This window comes from Rhinopithecus roxellana, chromosome 16 (assembly GCF_007565055.1).
Source record: "Rhinopithecus roxellana isolate Shanxi Qingling chromosome 16, ASM756505v1, whole genome shotgun sequence".
Lineage (NCBI taxonomy): Eukaryota > Metazoa > Chordata > Mammalia > Primates > Cercopithecidae > Rhinopithecus > Rhinopithecus roxellana.
Window position 1 is genome coordinate 23,720,950 of NC_044564.1, and position 17,462 is coordinate 23,738,411.

Sequence of the window (17,462 nt, forward strand, 5' to 3'; positions counted from 1 at the left end):
TAGCAGTATATAACATCAAAAAAACTGAAAAAACCTACATATCAATCAATAAAGGAGTACTTAAATAAATTATGGTAGGCCGGGTGTGGTGGCTCACACTTGTAATTCCAGCACTTTAGGAAGCCAGGGTGGGCGGATCATTTGAAGTCAGGAGTTCGAGACCAGCCTGACCAACATGGTGAAACCCTGTCTCTACTAAAAAATACAAAAAATTAACCAGGTGTGGTAGCACAAACCTATAATCTCAGTGACTCAGGAAGCTGAGGCATGAGAATTACTTGAACCCAGGAGGCAGAGGTTGCAGTGAGCCAAGATCGTACTGCTGCCCTAAAGCCTAGGCAGAGCAAGACTCCATCTCAAAAAAATGAAAAAAAAACCCAAAAAACAAAAACACACACACACACACACACACACACACACACAAAAACAGATAAATTATGGTAGAGGCATCTGTTCAGATGAACAAGATAGATCTTAAAGTATAACACGGAGCGATGTCCAGGATAAATGTCTAAGTAGTTTGTAAAACACTATATATCAATATATACATATTATATAGAGTATGATCCAAATTTTGCCAAAATAAGTTTTTAGAAAATAAGTATCATGTGTCTAAACCAAAATACAAGAATGTTAACAGTGGTTTCACACTGGGAAATGCAAAGAAGGTTAAAGGAACTGGGAAAATAAACTTTTAACTTTATCCATGTACATTGTCTTACTATTTGAATTTTTATCATGAGCATGTATTGTGATTTAATTTACATTTTAAATTGTTATTCTATTTATCAGTGCTATTTAATACTTAAATTAACAAATCAGAAGGTATATATAGTCACTTCAAGACAATAAATATTTATTTTCAAAATAATAAATCTAACAAGCAAATATTTCGTAAGTCATTATAACAAATAGTCACAGAAAATTAAACGAGTTGAAGAGAATGCTTTTTAGTGTAGATTCTATAAAGAGCACCATTCTACTTTGCACCATTCCCTGGGTGAAGTGTTATAAGAAAGAGAGTGAATGAAGACAGAATATCCTCAAAAGAGATGGCTGAGGTGATAAAATATACATTAATGAAACAACTAGCAAACAATTGCAAACAATATGGTACAAACTATTAAACAGTTTTAAAATTTTAATCAAATAGACTCACCAAAAGGCAACTCAAATCTTGTATCAAGCAAAATTTTATGAGGAGTTGGGTTTCTAGTTCCACAGATCTCATCATCTTTCATTAACGCCTCTGCCTCCAATGTGGACCATTCCCCAGGCCCTTCCTAGGAAACAAAGATCTAAGATTAAAGTTTAATCTTTCTTGGCTCCCTCTTAGTTCAAGAGTCAGGTTTTTTTCTCTGAAGTTCCATGCTTGAGCTTCTGAGGGCCATTCACATCCTGATAAGGCAAACACACCACTGTCACCACCTGCCTCCACTGCATGTGGCTTCCGTTTTCCCTCTTTGGTGGGGAAAGCAGCTTTCAGTGCTCAGCTCTGCAGGTCTAATGAGGACAAAATGTCTCGAGTACCATACTCTAAAACTAAGCACCTCTATGGATCAATATTTAACCTGCACAGTTCTTAATGACTGTGTCACTGTTTCTAGTCAGTAAAAAGCTACTAACATTGCTGGCTAAATAGGACTGAACTGGGGTTGCAATGAAAATGAACTGCCCATCTGCCTGGGGGAGTAGAGACTTAGCGAGAACTAAAAGAAATACAGAAAATAGAGGCAACTTCAAATTCCCCACTCCCAGAGAAAACTCATGGTCCATGTTAACACCAACTAGGAATATAACAGATTTTGTCCAGGTGCAAAGTGGGAAAATGATGCTGAGTTATGGTCTAGTCTAGGAAAGTGAGGCAAGAGTTCAATCCTAGAAAAAACGTATAGAGACAGTGTGAATACAAATTGCCAAGCCTGGTAGTTCCTCAAACTCTGTTAGGGTTACATGCAGAAGAAGGGCACTGAAAATCAGCTCCTTGGAGACTGATAACTCAGAGAAACAAAGCAGAGAATAGCCAGCCAGGTGGCTAAGGAAGTTTAATGGGACTCCTCCCAGGGCTGCGACTTAGAGGAGAACATAGAAACCACAAGTACCCTAAGTAAACACACACACACAGACACACACATACCTCAGAAGGGACTATCTAGCTGATAAGGCTGAAGAGATGTTCTGGAGCCTGTGAGTTCAGTCACAGGACACAGGATAGGCCAGACTTAAATAAAATCATCTGAACCTTCAGGTGAAGTTAGGAACATGCAGGTTGCATGCCCTCTAATTAGAAAGGGGGAAGAATAATCCAAGATGCATGGATGAATATTAGCTAAAGTGGAGCTAGCATGGGGAGAAGCAAGGGCTGGGAACCATACTACTGACCTCATCCGACTGACGAATAGTCTTCAGTGCAATCCACACAGTCCCCACCATGGTGTCCCAGATCAGTCCTTTGTTCCATACCTCCACACTTAGACCCAGGTCCAGGCGACTAATCTCACTAAGAGAAAGAGGAAAGCCCTTTGAGAAAAGCTAGACAATATGAAACAAACAACTACATCTCCTGTTTTGCTAAACTTTGAATGCTTTCTCACCAGGATCCTGTCTTCAGGGAAAATCAAAATTTCCCAGAATGCCGTGATCATTTTTAGGCTCCGAGAAACCTATGTAAAGTGTCCACAGAAAACCGCCTTTGTTACAGTTAAATAAGTTCCAGAGACCTACTGCTGTACCACATAGTGCCTCCAGTTAACAATAAGGTATTGCGCAACTCAAAATTTAAGAGGGTAGATTTCATATTAAATGTTCTTAACACACGCATACAACAAAAAAAGGAGACACAAGTAAACTTGTAGAGTTGATAAATATATTTATTATCTTGATTATGGTGATAGTAACACAAGTGTATACATGTCTAAATTGTATACATTAATTATGTACAGTTTTTTATATACCATTTAAACCTCAGTGGGGATGGGGGAAAAAAGAAAGAAAAATGCGGCCGGGCGCGGTGGCTCAAGCCTGTAATCCCAGCACTTTGGGAGGCCGAGACGGGCGGATCACGAGGTCAGGAGATCGAGACCATCCTGGCTAACATGGTGAAACCCCATCTCTACTAAAAAAATACAAAAAACTAGCCGGGCGAGGTGGCGGGCGCCTGTAGTCCCAGCTACTCGGGAGGCTGAGGCAGGAGAATGGCGTAAACCCGGGAGGCGGAGCTTGCAGTGAGCTGAGATCCGGCCACTGCACTCCAGCCCGGGCGACAGAGCAAGACTCCGTCTCAAAAAAAAAAAAAAAAAAGAAAAATGCCTTTGTCTATCCATTCTTTCCACTTTGGAGATACAATCATGATTAGACTAATGCAGTTTCACACAATATGAGGCCAAGTAATGAGGACATTACTGCCAGGCCTGCCTGCCAATTTCCACCCACAGGCAACACTTGCATATGTTTTATTGTTAACTGACACTGCTTCAACTTAAACTACACATTGTAGACAGGAAACTTTTAGGAAAAGTAAGTCTATTTTACAAGATTTATGAGGCTAGGCATGGTGGCTCAAGTCTGTAATCCCAGCACTTTGGGAGGTGCACGGATCACCTGAGGTCAAGAGTTTGAGACCAGCTTGGCCAATGTGGCAAAATGCTGTCTCTACTAAAAATACAAAAATTAGCTGGGCGTGGGGACGCATGCCTGTAATCCCAGCTACTTGGGAGGCTGAGACACAAGAATCACTTGAACCCAGGAGGCAGAGCCAAGATCATGCCACTGCACTCCAGTCTGGGTGACAGAGCCAGACTCCATCCCCACCAAAAAAGCTAGGGGGATTTACGAAAGGGAGTACAGGTAGAAGCAGGGTCCCTGAGAACATGTCAGTTTGATAGGAACATGTGGTCACAGGCAAGTGAGGGGTGCTAGAATGTGCTAGTTCACACCACTCAGTCCCTGGAGACTCATTAATCATTATTAAGCTAGGCACTGTCACTTATAAGCAAAATTATTACCATGGGATAATGATAAATATAATGATTTTCCTATAATAATAACCAGGGGAAAAAAATTGAAAAGAAATCATTCCATAAAGAGCCAGATAAGCACTATTTAAAAGCAGTGTCATACATGGTTGAATATCTGTTCGGAAGGACTAACTCAAACATAATCCCAGTCTTAAACTAGAATATGCAAATAGCACTTGTGTTGATGCTAAAAACGTTCTCCAGAAAGCTCTTATTGAAACACAAGGCTACTTGAGGGGTAATCCAAGAAAGATGAGAAAAGACCAATTCTAGCAGAGAGAGCAGAAAGGCATTCTCAGGAAAATAACAGCTATTTATCACAAGTAGAAGTTTCAAGTTTGTACTCGGGTTCCCCGTTGGGCTATAAAATAAATGTTCTCAGATTCACAAGTTTGAGATATAGAATGACAGCCATAGAATTAATGTCAGGTGTTGAAAATGAATAAAGCAAAGAAAATTTATCCCTTTTATATAAATATAATACAGCATAGAATGTACTGAGTTAATTTATTCATTTAATTAGCATTTCCTGAGCACTTATAAGACATATGACTAGGTGCTTTCGAGAAGAAACATAATATAGGACTCAATTTTTGTGTCCAAAAACTTCTAAGCTATCTGGAGAGCTGTTCAGAGCCACAAAGTAGGTGAATAAGCCTAGCCACTAAGTTACAGTGTTCACAGTGGAGAAACTAAGCTTTCTGTCACATAATTTAATTCAGCCTAATTAACCAATTAGTCTTGGAAAATATAGGTGACATCCTCAAATCCATTGGACTTATCCGTCATTTGAATATGGAATTGAAAAATTGCTTGGGCCAGGTGCAATGGCTCATGCCTGTAATCCCAGTGTGTTGGGAGGCTGAGGTGGGAAGATCACTTGAGCCCAGGAGTTCGAGACCAGCCTGGGCAACATGGCAAAACCTAGTGTCTCCAAAAAAAAATTTTTTTAATTAGCTAGACATGGTGGCATGTGTCTGTAGTCCCAGCTACTCAGGAGGCTGAAGCCGGAAAATCGCTTAAGCCCAGGAAATCAAGGCTGCAGTGAGCCAAGATGGTGCCACTGCACTCCAGCCTGGTCAACAGAGTGAGATCCTGTCTCATAAGATAAAGAAAAAAAGAAAAATTGCTTGGGGATACATATATAATATTCCCAAATCAACTCCCAAATAGTATCTCAGCCAACAGACAGAAGAAATAGCCAGAGGTCTTTAACAGCTTGACTTGAACAGATAAAGAAGAAAATCTGTTCTTCAGAGAACTCTCTGGGGAGAAGGCCCAAACAATGAGTATATATTCTGCAAGAAGCTTCTCATCTCACCTACATTTGCTCAGCAGGTCCGGCTAAGAGAGGTCTGAGAGCTCTACTTATCCTTCATACCCAGGACCCTAGGGAAGTTTCTTTTCTGTTAATTAATTCAATCAACAATATACATAAACATGTGTATAGAAGACTTTGGGATACACAAATTCACACAAATAGTGAAGATGCCCACCTTACCCTTAAGAAATGAACAATCTAGTCCTAAAAACAAGATATGAAAAATATTAAAAACAAATAATATAAGAAATACCAAAATGGATAATAGATACTGCCACATAATACATCATGGAGAAGGAAAAAAGAGAACGGGAGAGAGGAAACCAACACTGGAGTTTCCGGTGACAAAAGGACAGGGTAGTAGACTAAATTCTGCAAGGAATGAACCAAAAAAAAAAAAAAAAGTAAATAAATAATAGGACAGGATAGGAGGAATAAGGAGTAGGAAGAGCAGAAAAGTAGAGAAAGTAGCTAATAAAACCCACGTCTAAAAGAAGAGACAGCAAAATTCACACAGCATCTCAATGTGGGAGACAGGAAGAAAATTCACACATATCACAGCAGGGTAGAAAGGGGAAGTGCCATGGGAAACTAGAAAATAAACACATAAGAATAATGCTAGCTATGCTGATGAGAGGCTGCAGAAGATCACTGTGCCTCACATAATGGGAACAGTTATAACTGGAAGTGATGGTTATAGCCAACTGGAAGTGCTAGGTTTATAAACCATAGCCAGGATTATGGCTAACACACTGGTATGGAAAGAGACTTGCATAAACCATTTGTAGCTGACTCTGTACACTGCATGTGTAAAGAAGGAAACAGGCGCTCTCAGTCTCATATCACTGTCACTGTAAGAGGGAACAAATGAGGCTTATATAATCTTGAGAAAGAGGCAACCAGTGAGAAAGAAACATAACACTATTGGCCTCCTTCTGTTTGAAGCCCAGTTCTCCCTCAGCTTCCAAGACACCATTATATCCTGGATCTTCTACAGCTCTGTTTAATCCTTTTTAGTCCCCTCTGGCCCCTCATTTAAATGCTGCCACTCTCCAGCTTCTACCCCAGTCCCTTTTCTCACCATACACATTTTATCCCTAAGCTTTCTCATCTTCACCTGTGGCTTCAACTGACCAAAATATTTCTCCAAAGCAGACTTCTTCCCTGAGTGCCGGCTTCAGGTTTCTAACTATCTTCTGCACCTCTCCTCCTTCCTATCTGTCCTATAAGAATCTCAAATATAAGACTGTCCATAACTTATATTAATCCTCATCCTACTGAATGGCATACCACTCACCCCATCATCCAAGCAAATCTTTTGGTTCTACTTCCTGAACACCCTCTATTCATCCTTTTCTATGTCTTCTGCTATTGTCCTAGCCCCAAACCTCATAATCTTTGCCTTTAACTATCACAATAATGGTCCTATAGGAAGCAATATAGGCTGAGTGCAGTGGCTCACACCTGTAATCCCACAACTTTGGGAGGCCAAGGCGGGAAGACTGCTTGAGCCCAGGAATTTGAGATTAGCCTGGGCAACATAGCGAAATCCCATCTTTACAAAAAATAAAAACATTAACCAAGGTGTGGTGGTACATGCTTGTAGTTTCCACTACTCAGGAGGCTAAGGCAAGACGATCGCTGGAGCCCAGGAGTTAGAGGCTGCAGTAAACTATGATCATACCACCATACTCCAGCATGGGTGACAAAGTGAGATCCTGCCTCAAAAAAAAAAAAAAAAGAAGCAATATACTAAGAGCCCAGAGGATTGGAAATGTCTCCCCATAAAAATAATAACCATCCCTATGTCCCTCTGAGCTGCACTATAAAACATGCAAATCGATTTCAGTTCCGTTTCAAATTTCACAGCAAATTTCAGTACGTTTTCTCATTCAGCCCCTTCATGTCCACCTCCACCTTCCAAAAAAACAAGCATAATCTTCTGAGAAAGTAAGACCTTTACAGATAAGGAAACTAGTGCCCTATGAAGCTAAATGATTTGCCTAGTCCTTCAATATATTCTACACTTTTCTCCCCTTTTCTAGAACAGGAACACAAAATTCCTGAAACTTAAGGAGACAAAAGAAAGAAATATCAAGTTTTTAAAGTCAAAGTTTAATTAAAATCATAATATACTAAACTTTGTCATACACGAGAAACTCTACTAATATTTATTCATTTTAATTAATTGAATATAGGACATTTTACTCCATAAAGCAAAAGGATTATAAGCACAGAAATCTTCAGCCTCTAAAACAGATGACTTAGGCACACACGAAGATACAGTCTCTCACATGCATGGCCATATTCCTTCAAAGAGCCTTCTGAGAATCAAAGAAAGATGAAGTTAAGTTGAATGTCATGCTAAGTCTGCTGTACTCCATTCTAATACTGACCACTGAGAAAATCTGCCTATGTAGTATTTGCACCAACACAAATCAATTAGGAGTTTACCTGCATTATCATTCATCTCTAAGAACAAATTACAAATCCATGAGAAAACAAAACTGCAGTTGTGCTTCACATACCATGAACCTCACTTATTTCTGTAACTCCCCAGTTTTCAAAAGAGTATTTAACAGTGCCAGTACATTTTATAAATCTCAAAAATACACAAAATCTTCTAATTGTTTCATCCAATGCAATTCCCTTTAAAAGATTATGAAATATGTAGGCACACTGCTGCTGCAAAATACTTACAACATGAAATCCTGTTCCCAGGAGGGCTGATCACCACGAACTGCTACAGTTGTGCTCTTCACATTCTGTACTTTCAGGGTCACATATGTGTTAAATTTATCTTTGAAAAAATACAAAATGGAGACATAATACTTAGTGCTCAGATTGTTACCCAATCTCACAAAGTCCTTGGAATTAAGCAATATAGAAATTAAAGTATTACATGTGCAGGAAAAAATTAAGCTATATATTATATAATATAGCTTCATTCAAGACACAGTAGAGTTGCCAAAATTATAAAACTACATACTATCTTCAAGAGCATAATCTAAAATGCTGTTTTTTAAATTTTAAGAAATTTTATGTATGACCCAACAGATATGCATACACACACACTCAAACTGAAAGATTCATGAATGCCAAGATATGATACATTGATATTTCCTATTCTAATTTATTTAATCTATTACAATGTTAATCCTAACCTACTAAGTTAATTATATAGCCTACTTGCCGTCTGGGGGGAAAAATCCAAATCTAATTGATCTGCTAGGAAAGATAAGGTACATAAATTTAATAAAATGTAGAAAGAGATAAGTACCAGAAGGAAAAAAGAAAAAAGTGATAAAGAACTGCAGAGCTGTCAATAAGGACAAAAATTAAGGAAAAATCTTCACAAAGAAATTAGATTTCAATCTCGATCTATTCAGTTTGGCCTAAAGCACAAATTACATAAAAAGAAATCTTTTTTTTTTTTTTGGAGACAGAGTCTTGCTGTGTCACCCAAACTGGAGTGCAGTGGCATGATCTTGGCTCACTGCAACCTCCACCTACCAGGTTCAAGCAATTCTTATGCCTCAGCTACCCAAATAGCTGGGATTATAGGTGTGCGCCACCATGCCCAGCTAACTTTTGTATTTTTTGTAGAGACAAGGTTTCACCACGTTGGCCAGGCTGGTCTTGAATGCCTGACCTCAAGTGATCTACCCATCTCAGCCTCCAAAAGTGCTGGGATTACAAGGATGAGCCACCGCGCCCAATCAAAAAAAGAAATATTATCAGAGTTGAGAAAAGGAAATTCTCTAACCTGAGAGTTGAGTACTAAACAAGTTGATTACTAAACAAAGGTGGTGGCCTGAAACTTCAGACTCAGGCATCTCACCTAATTCTTACTACAGCACATTTGGCACTCGCCTCACTACATCCACATCAGCCATGATTAGGGGCACTGAATTGAGGGTTTGCTTTTCTATGTAAGAAATTAATCCTAATTTTATACAATGAAAAAAATAGCAAACTATCACTTTGACTCATCGAATTGGCAAATATTGCTTAACATGATTACCTAATGTTACAGAAAATATAAGAAAATGGGACCCATTACACACTTTCAGCTGAAGGTAAATCTTTCTTTTAAATATCATTTAAAATGGTGTAGTTTTATACTTATCAACATGGAAAATTTACAATTATATTAAAGGTATATGAGGATAAAAGCCTATACAAGGAGAATCTCCATCCATATCTAGTAGTGGTAGTGCAGTAGGCCACTGAGCTATGTTTTATATCACATTACTTTGTACTCCACCCCAACATCCAATCACACATAGCTGACCAGACCAAGAGTAAATAACCCAAGAGCAGCCAATCCATGAGCTGGCCAAAAGCTGAAACAAACCTGATTCCCTCTCAAAAGATATTATACAGGGTAAAAGGATAAATATTGACAACTGGTGGTTGGTGCTGAAGCTAGAAGGAAGAGGTATAAATTCCATTGAGGCAGCTATTATGGGTGCAAGATGGGTAAGCATAGACAACCAGCTGGGAGAGAAACAACAGAGCAGATTCTCAGAAAAAAAGAGCCAGCAGACAGAGAAAGATAACAACCTTTAAAACAAGAAACTGCTCAGAAACTGCTTTCATTACTGTTGTACCCAAGGTCCAGTTTTTCAGGTTTTCCTGGGTTCTCAAGCATATTCACATATTTCCAGTAATCCTCCAGCTCCCCTCCCTTCTTCCCCAGCAGTAACCAGAGGAAATCTTCCTAATGTGACAATCAAAATTGAGGAAATGTATATTAAAATAAGGAAATACCATTTTTAATCTTCAGACGGACAAAGATTTTAAAGTTTCATATCAAATATTGATAAGGATTTGGGAAAATAAATATTCATAAACTTTTGGTCTCAGTATGTATAGTAAAAACTTGCAGAAGAAAAAGTTGGCAGGAGTTATCAAATTTTAAAAATATATATATATACTTTTGACCCAGCAATTCTACTTCTGAATCTAGTACACAGACACATTTGCAAAAGCAAGCAATGAGAAGTGCACATGAACATTTATTCTTTATAATGGCAAAAAGTTGGGAACCTAAATATTAATCAAGTATTAATCAATCAGGGACCTATTAATCAGGGTACAAATCTACAACAAAATTCTGTACAGTACCTTAAAAGAATGAGCCAGACACACACATACATACACACACACACACTCTTTCATGATGTGTTGCTGGGGGGGAAAAGCAGGTTGCATAAGATATGTTTCACATGGTCTATTTGTATATTTTAAATTTTATATGACCCAATAGATACATATACACACACTCTCAAGCTGAAACAGGTTCATGAACTGCAAGACATGACACACTGATATTTCAATATTTATCCATTACACATCAGGGCCTGTCGTGGGGTGGTGGGCTGGGGGAGGGATAGCATTAGGAGAAATATCTAATGTAAATGACGAGTTAATGGGTGCAGCAAACCAACATGGCACATGTATAACTATGTAACAAACCTGCACGTTGTGCACATGTACCCTAGAACTTAAAGTATAAAAAAAATTTTTTTCCACTAATTGTCAATATTTATCCTTTTATACTATTTCAGATTTTTTTCTGAGAAAAAGTCAGAAAAGGTATATCAAAACCTCTAAATATATAATTATTATTGAGAAGTAGAATTGGGTTAGCCAAGAGGTAAGAAAACTAATTTTTCACTAGATTAATGATTTCATGAATTAATTTAGTGAAGTAATGAATTAAATTACTGATTTTGATCAATGAATTAATAACTTTTTAAAATTGCTTTGAAATAACAGCAAATACAAGAGGAAAACACATAATAGAAGGCTGGCCTTACCTGGTGAACCCTGGAATTTGGCCCTTTTAACTGCAAGAGAAAAAAGAGGATACCATGAAGAATGTTTCCAAGTTCATTTTACTTAAGCAACATTTATTAGGCACTATGTATCAATGTTCAAGTTAGGTTTAGATTGTTAAATCTAAAACTGGAGAAAAAAAGCTGAGACTTCTGATTAAAACTTGAAAGGCAAAGAGTCAGACGAGCCCTTAAAAGTCTATCTAATCTCATATCCAATGCAAAAATCTCTGTTCCAGGTTCCTGACAACAAGGTGGAGAGATCTAAGTTACTCCTGTGGAGGCAGCCAGTTTCATGTGAGGTATCTTCTGAAGGTTTAAGTTACAAATGTTCCTTATTTAAAACCCATCACCTTACACCTGTGCTTTGCCAGGGGCTCTCAGGCCTTTGACCACAGACTGAAGGCTGCACTGTCGGCTTCCCTACTTTTGAGGTTTTGGAACTCGGACTGGCTTCTTGGCTCCTGGGTTTGCAGATGGCCTAGTGTGGGACACCTTGTGATGATATGAGTCAATTCTCCTAAAAAAAAACTCTCCTTCATACACACACAGTTCCGTCCCTTTAGAGAACCTTGACTAACACAGGTTCTTTCTGGGGCAGGGGGAACCTTGCAATCTACCAAGGCAGTGGAATTTCAAGCTTGAGCATACATTAGAATCACCTGAGGGCTGTTAAAGCACAGAATGCTGGGCCACATCGCCTTGGTTTCTAGACTCAGTGGAGTGCAGCAGGACCTGTGAAACTGTATTTCTAACAAGTTCCCACGTGATGTTACTGGCATTTACTAGCTAAAGAATAGGGATGCTAGTAAACATTCTACAGTCTGCAGGACAGTTCTCCAGAGCAAAACCTAGCCTATCCTGCCACCAGTGCCACCCATCACTGCATGCCACCTGGAGGTCTAGAGATTAGCCTATCAAGCCTGCTGCCACCACTAAAAGCCACACATGCTGCTGAGTGGTGCAAGGACTGACACACCACTGCTACCACCATCAACTCCTCACACGTCACCCAGGGGATCCAAGGACCCATCCACTTGGTCAGCCACTGGCACTGCCAGCACCCAAGCATACCACCTGGAGGCCCAAGGGAGCCCAAAGACTGGCATTCCTAGAATGCCACTGCTACTACTGATTTCAGAGGACCAGCCCATCTGGCATATCAGTCCCCAGCAAAGTCTTGTCACAGCCTCCACTAACAATTGCAGCCTACACCACTGAAGAGCCAGGAAACTAGTCTGAATAAAAGTGAAGAAATCATATGAAGACTACACTACTGCACCCATCCAGAATCAAAGCCAAAGCACCTTCCCCCAGCAACAATATAGATACATCTACAGAAAAAAAAAAAAAAGTCTTTCCCTAAAAAAGCCAATCCATAACATTAAAAGAAGGAATTGTTACAACACATACACACATATCAATGTAAGAAGAAAAGAAACATTCAGCCGGGTATGGTGGCTCACACCTGTAATCCCAGCACTTTGGGAGGCCAAGGTGGGTGGATCACTTAAGGAGTTCAAGACCAGCCTGGCCAACATGGGAAACCTCATCTCTACTAAAAACACAAAACTTAGCTGGGTGTAATGGCGCATGCCTGTCATCCTAGCTACTTGGGAGGCTGCGGTGGGAGACTCGCTTGAGCCCGGGAGGCAGAGGTTGAAGTGAGCTGAGATAGCACCACTGCACTCCAGCCTGGGTGACAGAGTGAGACTTGTCTCAAAACAACAACAACAAAAAACAAGAACACAAGAAACATGGGTTCTTCTTGTCTTTTTCCAGTTCTTAGAGGAAAGGCTTTCAGCTTTTCCCCATTCAGGAGGATGTAAGCTATGGGTTTATCACATATGATCTTTACTATGTTGAGGTATATTCCTTTAATGTGTAATTTTTTGAGAGTTTCTTTTTTTTATGATGAAGGGATGCTGAATTTTATCAAATGCCTTTTCTATGTCTATTGAGATGATCTTACAGTTTTTGTCCTTCATTCTGTTGAGGTGATGTATTGTATTTATTGATTTGCATATGTGGGACCATCATTGCATCCCTGGGATAAATCCCACTTGATCATGGTATATTATCTTTTTGATATATTACCTGATTTGGTTTGCTAGTATTTTGTTGATGATTTTCGCATCTGTGTTTATCAGGAGTATTTGCCTGTAGTTTTATTTTTTTTTTTTGTTCCGCCACTGTCTGGCTTAGTAGACAGTGCCCCACTTTCACAACTCTCATTCAACTTAGTACTGGGAGTCCTAGCCAAAGCAATCAGGCAAGAGAAAGAAATCCAAGGCAACCACACTGGAAAAGAGGAAGCCAAATTGTCCCTCTTTGCACATGACATGATCTTGTATATAGAAAAACCTAAAGACTCCACTGTGTGTTTTTAACTCTTAGATCTGATCAATAAATTCAGTAAAGTTGAAGAATACAAAATCAACTACAAAAATCAGTAATAATAAACTAGCTGAAAAATAAATCAAAAAAGTAATCACATTTACAATTGTTACAAAAAAGATTCAATACCTGGGAATAAATTTAACCAAGGGTGAAAGACCTCTACAACAAAAATGACAAAACACTGATGAGAGAAATTGAAGAGAACACAAACAAATGGAAAAACATACTATGCAAATAGGTTCTAAGAATATTGTTAAAATGACTGTATTACCCAAAGCAATCTACAGATTAAATGCAATCCCTATCAAAATACCAATGCTATTCTTCACGTAAATAGAAACAACAATCCTAAAATTCATATAAACCACAAAAGACCCTGGATAGCCAAAGCAATGCTGAGTAAAATGGACAAAGCTGAAGTCATGCTAACTGACTTCAAAATACACCATAAAGCTATAGTAACCAAAACAGGTTACTACTGGTATAAAAACTGAGACACAAGCCAATGGAATAGAATAGAGAACCCAGAAATAAATCCATGTATTTACAGCCAATCGATTTTTCAACAAAAGTACCAGAAAAACACAGAAGAATAGTATCTGCAATAAATGGTGTTAGGAAAACTGAATATCCATATTACAGAAGAATGAAACTGGGCACCTATCACAAAAATCAACTCAAAATGAATTCGAGAGTTAAACATAAGACCCAAAACATTAAAACTACTAGAAGAAAACATAAGGGAAACACTTCAGGACATTAGTCTCGGCAAAGATTTTATAGCTAAGACTTCAAATGCATAGAAATAAATAAAAATAGACAAATGGGACCCTATAAAACGAAAAAGCCTTTGCACAGCAAAAGTAACAATCAATAAAGAGACAACCTACAGAATGGGAGACAATATTTACAAACTATTCATCCAACAAGGGACTAATATCCAGAATATATAAGGAACTCAAATCAAGAGCAAAAAAAAAAAAAAAATCCCATTAAAAAGTGGACAAAGGATCTGAACAGACATTTCTCAAAAGAATGGCCGACATGTATATGAAAAAAATGCTCAGAGCACTAATCATCAGGAAAATTGAAATCAAAACCACAGTGAGCTATCATCTCACCCCAGTTAGAATGGCTATCACCAAAACCACAACATGTAACATATGCTGGCATGGATGGCGAGAAAAGAGAACTCACATACACTGTGGACAGGAATGTAAATTAGTACAGCCCTTATGGAAACCAGTATGGAGGTTTCCCAAAAAAAACTAAAAACAGAACTACCACATGATCCAGCAATCCCATTACTGGGTATTTATCCAAAGGAAAGGATGTCAGTATATCAAAGGGATATTAGCATCCCCATGTTTACTGCAGCACTATTCATGATAGCCAAGATATAGAATCAACCTAAGTGTCAATCAACAAATGAATGAAGAAAATTTGGTATATACACACAATGGAATACTATCCAACCATTAAAAAAAGAATGAAACCCTGTCATTTGCAGCAACATGGATGGAACTGGACAGCATCATGTTAAGTGAAATAAGCTAGGCACAGAAAGACAAATTTTGCATGTTCTCACTCATGTGAGAGCTAAAATAAAGGCGATCTCCTAGAGGCAGAGAGTAGAATGATGGCTACCAGATGCTGGGAAGGGGGAGAAGGGCGGTAAAGAGAGGTTGGTTAATGCGTACAGTCATATTGAAGGAATACGTTGTAGTGTGTGATCAGTGACAGGGGTGATTATAGTTATCAATAATTTGCATATTTCAAAATAGCTAGAAGAAAAGATTTGAAATGTTCCCAACACAAAGAAGTGATAAATATTTTAGGTGATGGATATCCTAAATACCCTGGGTTGAGCATTATACATTGTATGCAGGTACAGAAATATCACATGTACCTCATAAATATGTACAGTTATTATGTATCCAAAAAATGGCCTTCCCATCTGGCCCCCAAAAGATGGTATAGAAGCATGAACCATCTTATCCTTCTCTGAGTATTTATATCTTGCTTGACTCCCATGCACACATGTGCATGTAATAATAACATTTATATGTATTTATTCCCGTTTAAAAAATCCTATCTACAACAGCATCCCCCCAAAATATTAAATTATTGGAATAGATTTAACAGAAGAAATGTAAGGCCTGTCAGTTAAAAACTACAAACACTGAGGAGAGAAATCAAAGAACTAACTAAATGAAGAGATATACCATGGTCAATGTTTGGAAGACTAACTATTGTTAAAATGACAATTCTCCCCATATTAATCTACATATTCAAGACAAACCCAATCAAAATTCTAGCAGACTTTTTTTTTAGATACTGACAAGCTGGTTTTAAAATTTATATGAAAACGCAAAGGAACAGAAGAGCCAAAAAACATTTTGGGGGAAAAAGGGTGTTGCAGTAATTATATTACCTGATCTCAAGTTATATTATAAAGATACAGGAATCAAGACAGTGTGGCAGTGGCATAAAAAGACATAATGATCAATGGAAGAAAATAGAAAGTTCAGAAACAGACCCACACACATATAGGTCAACTGATTTTCAACAAAATTGCCAAGGCAATTCAATTGAGGGAAAAGATAATCTTTTTAACAATGGTACTGAAAAATTTGATATTCATATGCAAGTACATATACATATTTGCTTATTTTATCCTTACTGTACACAATATGCAAAACTTGAAATGAGGAATAGGAATAGAACTAAATGTGAGAGATACAACTATCAAATATCTGAAAGAAAACATAGGAGAAAACCTTAGTGACCCTGGGTTAGATTTCTTAAATTGTATGCAAAATGCATGAAGTTTAAAAGAAAAAAAATTGTACAAACTAGTGCTATGATTTAAATGTGCTATGATCTGAATACCCCATGACAATCAAAACAAAAATGGACTAATGGGATCACATCAAGTTAAATATCTTCAGCACAGCAAAGGAAACAATCAACAAAGTGAAGAAACAACCAACAGAATGGGAAAAAGTAATCTGCAAACTATTCTTCTGACAAGTGATTAATAACCAGAATATATAAGGAGCTCAAACAAGTCAATAGGAAAAAAATCTAATAATCCAATTTAAAAACAGGCAAAAGACCTGAATAGATATTTCTCAAAACAAGATGGACAGGCCAGGCATGGTGGCTCATGCCTGTAATCCCAGCACTATGAGAGGCCGAGGAAGGTGGATTGCTTGAGCTCAGGAATTCCAGACCAGCCTGGGCAACGTGGTGAAACCTCGTCTCTACCAAAAATACACAAAATTAGCCGGATGAAGTGGCACGCACCTGTGGTCCCAGCTACTCAGGAGGTTGAGATGGGAGGATCACTTGAGACTGGGAGGCAGAGGTTGCAGTGAGTTGAATTTGCTCCACTGCACTCCAGCCTGGGTGACAGAGTAAGATTGTGTCTCAAAATAAATAAATAAATAAATAAAAATTTAAAAGACAGACACACAAATGGCAAACAAGTACATGAAAAGGTGTTAAACATCAATGATCATCAGTGAAATGCAAATCAAAACTACAATGAGGTATCATCTCACCCCAGTTAAAATGGCTTTTACCCAAAAGACAAGCAATAAGAAATGCTGGCAAAGATGTGAAGAAAGGGAACCCCTGTACACAGTTGGTAGGAAGATAATTATTAGAGCCACTATAGAGAACAGTTGGAGGTTTCTCAAAAGACTAAAAATAGACCTACCATATGATCCAGCAATACCAATGCTAGGTATATACCCCAAAAAAGGAAATCAGTAAATCTGCACTCCCGCGTTTACTGAAGCATCATTTAACAATAGCCAAGATTTGGAAGCAACTTAAGTGTTCATCATAACAAAAATGTGCTATATATACACAATG

General features: G+C 38.2%; 1 protein-coding gene across 3 annotated transcripts in view; it reads right to left on the reverse strand.

Moving 5' to 3' along the window:
• UNC13B (unc-13 homolog B) overlaps window positions 1-17,462 on the reverse strand; it is a 229,891-nt gene that overhangs the window by 162,276 nt on the left and 50,153 nt on the right. For all 3 annotated transcript variants that reach the window (XM_010385830.2, XM_030920050.1, XM_030920052.1), the window contains exons 2-5: window positions 11,163-11,192; window positions 8,038-8,137; window positions 2,383-2,500; window positions 1,160-1,283 (exon numbers count right to left, since the gene is read on the reverse strand). In XM_010385830.2, coding sequence (XP_010384132.1) covers window positions 1,160-1,283; window positions 2,383-2,500; window positions 8,038-8,137; window positions 11,163-11,192 — 372 coding nt within the window. The remainder of the gene's footprint in view (window positions 1-1,159; window positions 1,284-2,382; window positions 2,501-8,037; window positions 8,138-11,162; window positions 11,193-17,462) is intronic.